The sequence below is a fragment of the Brachyhypopomus gauderio genome, unplaced genomic scaffold (assembly GCF_052324685.1).
Source record: "Brachyhypopomus gauderio isolate BG-103 unplaced genomic scaffold, BGAUD_0.2 sc45, whole genome shotgun sequence".
NCBI lineage: Eukaryota > Metazoa > Chordata > Actinopteri > Gymnotiformes > Hypopomidae > Brachyhypopomus > Brachyhypopomus gauderio.
Window position 1 is genome coordinate 735,001 of NW_027506871.1, and position 5,000 is coordinate 740,000.

A 5,000-nucleotide genomic window follows, 5' to 3' on the forward strand; every position below is an offset into this window, starting at 1 on the left:
CTTCTCTCTGTCTCACTCCCTCAGTCTCTCTCTCACTCCTTCTCTGTCTCACTCCCTCTCTGTCTCACTCCTTCTCACTGTCTCACTCTCTCTGTCTCTCTCCATCTAACTCTTTCACTCCCACTCTGTGTCTCTCTGTCCCTATTTTTACTTGTCTCTCTTTATTTTGCTTGTCTCTCTTTCAGATGTCCATTCTGTCTCTCTGTCTGACTCTTTCACTCTGTCTCTCTGTCTCTGCCTGTCTCTCTCTCTCTGTCTCTTTGTCTCTCTATCTCTGTATTATGTCCCCACATCTGGGCCTTACTGTTATATATTAAGTTTGTTCAACTGTCTGTTAGTTGTGTCTGTATGTGTGAGGATGCTCATGTGTGTATGAATGTGTGTGTGTGTGTGTGTGTGTGTGTGTGTGTGTGTGTGTGTGTGTGTGTCTGTGTGTGTGTGTGTGTGTGTGTGTGCGCGTGCACATCTGCCTGCAGTCCCACGCAACAGTGGAGAGAACAGCCTGTTTGATCTGGACTTTGATATCGAGCTGGGGAACACAGGAGAGTACGCCCGCGATGATCCTGGTAAGTCCCGCCCAGCCAAGCCCCGCCCTGTCCCGCCCAGTCCCACTGGTCCCACTATATATATATATATGTGTGTGTGTGTGTGTGTGTGTGTGCGTGTGTGTGTGTGTGTAGGTTCTGGCTCTGTAAGCTGCTCGTTTGATCATGGTGTGTGCAGCTGGATGACTGATAGTGAGGGAGATTTGCACTGGGAGGCAGTGGATGATCCAGCAGGTAAAGCATTAGCACAGTTACACCACTATAACACAGTTACACCACTATAACACAGTTACAGCTTACACCATTTAACACAGTTATACCACTATAACACAGTTACAGCTTACACCATTTAACACAGTTACACCACTATAACACAGTTACAGCTTACACCATTTAACACAGTTACAGCACTATAACAGTTACAGCTTACACCATTTAACACAGTTACAGCACTATAACAGTTACAGCTTACACCATTCAACAGTTATACCACAATAACACAGTTACACCAATATAACATTTACAGCTTACACCATTTAACAGTTACAGCACTATAACACAGTTACACCATTTAACACAGTTACAGCACTATAACAGTTACAGCTTACACCATTCAACACAGTTATACCACTATAACACAGTTACACCAATATAACATTTACAGCTTACACCATTTAACAGTTACAGCACTATAACACAGTTACACCATTTAACACAGTTACAGCACTATAACAGTTACAGCTTACACCCTTCAACACAGTTAACCACTATAACACAGTTACACCAATATAACATTTACAGCTTACACCATTTAACAGTTACAGCACTATAACACAGTTACACCATTTAACACAGTTATACCACTGTAACACAGTTAGACATGCACTGGGAGGCAGTGGGTGATCCAGCAGGTAAAGCATTAGCACAGTTACAGCTTACACCATTTAACACGGTTACACCACTATAGCACAGTTACAGCTTACACCATTTAACAGTTACACCACTATAACACTGTTGCAGCTTACACCATTTAACACAGTTACACCACTAAAACATAGTTACAGCTTCAACCATTTAACAGTGATACCACTATAACACAGTTACAGCTTACACCATTTAACACACCAGTATAACACAGTTATAGTTATACTGGGTTATAGAAGGTGGTTATGAGAGTTGTGTTATAGAGGAGGGTTCTACTGGGGTTGTAGAAGGTGGTAATGGGAGCGGTGTTATAGAGGAGGGTTCTAGAGGGGTTGTAGAATGTGGTTATGGACTTGTGTTATAGAGGAGGGTTCTAGAGGGGTTGTAGAAGGTGGTTATGGACTAGTGTTATAGAGGAGGATTCTAGAGGGGTTGTAGAAGGTGGTTATGGACTAGTGTTATAGAGGAGGGTTCTAGAGGGGTTGTAGAAGGTAGTTATGGACTAATGTTATAGAGGAGGGTTCTAGAGGGGTTGTAGAATGTGGTTATGGCCTAGTGTTATAGAGGAGGGTTCTAGAGGGGTTGTAGAAGGTAGTTATGGACTAGTGTTATAGAGGAGGGTTCTAGAGGGGTTGTAGAATGTGGTTATGGACTAGTGTTATAGAGGAGGGTTCTAGAGGGGTTGTAGAAGGTGGTTATGGACTAGTGTTATAGAGGAGGGTTCTAGAGGGGTTGTAGAAGGTGGTTATGGGAGCAGTGTTATAGAGGAGGGTTCTAGAGGGGTTGTAGAAGGTGGTTATGGACTAGTGTTATAGAGGAGGGTTCTAGAGGGGTTGTAGAAGGTGGTTATGGACTAGTGTTATAGAGGAGGGTACTCATGGATGTGGAGAAACATTCCAGGCTGGCAGAGTCATGTTTAAATCCTTTATCATCTGCACAATCCAGCAAATACACGGACATATAAACTCACCACCCGACATGTAAACACACCGCACGCAGAGAGGGTGAGAGAGGGAGAGGGAGGGAGAGAGAGATAGAGGGAGAGAGACAGAGAGAGAGGGGGAGAGGAAGAACAGGGACAGCATTAGTTGTAAGAATGTATAAAAACTTTTTCAAATAAAGCAGAAGTTTCTGGCTCTTCCCGTCAGAGACACTGGCCAAGTCCTGGCCTGTCTGAGAGCAGGCGGGGCAGAGCACACTGTCATCTCCAGATGCAACAGCTCCGTCAGCTCCGTCATCTCCGTCAGCACTCACATCACACTTACAATAGAGCTCCAGCTGCCTCGAAACTCCGCCCACTCCACATGGAAAGGTTTCAACCTCAGCGTTACTCAGTCTCATTTAATTCAGCGCTAACAACAACATCAGTAATAATCATTATCGCGTGATTAACCTCCACCTTTCACGGAGCTGTAGCCGGTGGGGGTTTCCCACCATCTCAGCCAGGCAGAGGTGTGATGTAGAGTGATGATGTGCAGTGAAGAGCGCAGGTGCACTAACTCTCTCTCCTGTCCTAGTGATCAATTTCATCCTCATTGGCTACTTAATGATTTCTGAACTGTCATTCATCAGGTGGGCGGTATCTGAAAGTATCAGAGGCCACAACTGGACGAAGCATCAAAGGGGCACGTCTCACCGTTCCTTTAGCTCCGCCCCTGACTCCACATTGGCAGGGGGGAGACCTCTGCCTGTCATTCAGGCACCTCCTTTCTGGGCATCACATTGGCTCCCTGCAGGTCTTTGTGAGGAAGGGGCGGAGTCACAGCCCTGCGATCTGGACCAGAGCTGGTGGCCAAGGGTGGAGGAACACCCAAATCACAATAGGGGGGCGGAGCCTCGAAAGTGTAAGTGCCCTTGTGACTGGAGTGTTACATCTCCCTTTACCCATTTAAAACACACAACTGACAAACATAAATGACATAAATATAATTATATCATTGGGCATAACTGGGTATGGGGTGTGTGTGAGGGTAATTAGTAGTATTTGTAATGGTGGTGTTGGGTGTGTGATGGTCATCAGTAGTGTTTGTTATGGTGGTGTTGGGTGTGTGATGTCATCAGTAGTGTTTATTATGGTGGTGTTGGGTGTGTGATGGTCATCAGTAGTATTTGTTATTGTGGTGTTGGGTGTGTTATGGTCATCAGTAGTATTTGTAATGGTGGTGTTGGGTGTGTGATGGCCATCAGTAGTGTTTGTTATTGTGGTGTTGGGTGTGTGATGGTCATCTGTAGTGTTTGTTATTGTGGTGTTGAGTGTGTGATGGTCATCTGTAGTGTTTGTTATTGTGGTGTTGGGTGTGTGATGGTCATCAGTAATGTTTGTAATGGTGGTGTTGAGTGTGTGATGGTCATCAGTAGTGTTTGTTATTGTGGTGTTGGGTGTGTGATGTCATCTGTAGTGTTTGTTATGGTGGTGTTGGGTGTGTGATGGTCATCAGTAGTATTTGTTATGGTGGTGTTGGGTGTGTGATGGTCATCAGTAGTGTTTGTTATTGTGGTGTTGGGTGTGTGATGGTCATCTGTAGTGTTTGTTATTGTGGTGTTGGGTGTGTGATGGTCATCTGTAGTGTTTTTTATTGTGGTGTTGGGTGTGTGATGGTCATCAGCAGTGTTTGTTATTGTGGTGTTGGGTGTGTGATGGTCATCAGTAGTGTTTGTTATTGTGGTGTTGGGTGTGTGATGGTCATCTGTAGTGTTTGTTATTGTGGTGTTGGGTGTGTGATGGTCATCTGTAGTGTTTTTTATTGTGGTGTTGGGTGTGTGATGGTCATCAGCAGTGTTTGTTATTGTGGTGTTGGGTGTGTGATGGTCATCTGTAGTGTTTGTTATTGTGGTGTTGGGTGTGTGATGGTCATCTGTAGTGTTTTTTATTGTGGTGTTGGGTGTGTGATGGTCATCTGTAGTGTTTGTTATTGTGGTGTTGGGTGTGTGATGGTCATCAGTAGTATTTGTTATTGTGGTGTTGGGTGTGTGATGGTCATCTGTAGTGTTTGTTATTGTGGTGTTGGGTGTGTGATGGTCATCTGTAGTGTTTGTTATTGTGGTGTTGGGTGTTTTAGGTGGTGTTGAAGGGAGACCGGAGGAAGGGGAGGAGTGGACATGTCGCTGTAGACGACTTCACCTTACACAGAGGAGCCTGCCACGATGGTAGCAGAGAGTAACAAACACTCACTCACACACACACACACACACACACACACACACACACACACACACACACACACACACACTCACACACACACAACTACAGAGAGGAGATCAAGCTGGATGGGAACTGGTTATTTATCTCCATGGTGACTGCACGACATTGTCACTGATTTTCATGGTGACTGTTGGACACTGTAACTGATCTCCATGGTGACTGCCCAATACAGTGGGACATTTGAGACAGAGACTGTTCTTCATGACAACTGTGAGGTGATTCTCCAGGGCTCTGAAGGACCTGCTGTAGGACCACTCAGAGTCTCCTCGGTGTTCACACTTCAAAGCTGAATGCAAAGTGGAATTTAACGAACAAAACGAGGGTGCAGC

General features: G+C 45.0%; 1 protein-coding gene across 1 annotated transcript in view; it reads left to right on the forward strand.

Moving 5' to 3' along the window:
- The window catches only part of LOC143486788 (nephronectin-like), a 19,317-nt gene that overhangs the window by 13,122 nt on the left and 1,195 nt on the right, over positions 1-5,000 (forward strand). Inside the window, exons 9-12 of the mRNA XM_076986224.1 lie at positions 477-566; positions 681-779; positions 3,042-3,313; positions 4,529-5,000. The exon at positions 4,529-5,000 is cut by the window's right edge and continues 1,195 nt beyond it. Of these exons, the coding sequence (XP_076842339.1) occupies positions 477-566; positions 681-779; positions 3,042-3,313; positions 4,529-4,630 (563 nt within the window). The 3' untranslated portion in view covers positions 4,631-5,000. The remainder of the gene's footprint in view (positions 1-476; positions 567-680; positions 780-3,041; positions 3,314-4,528) is intronic.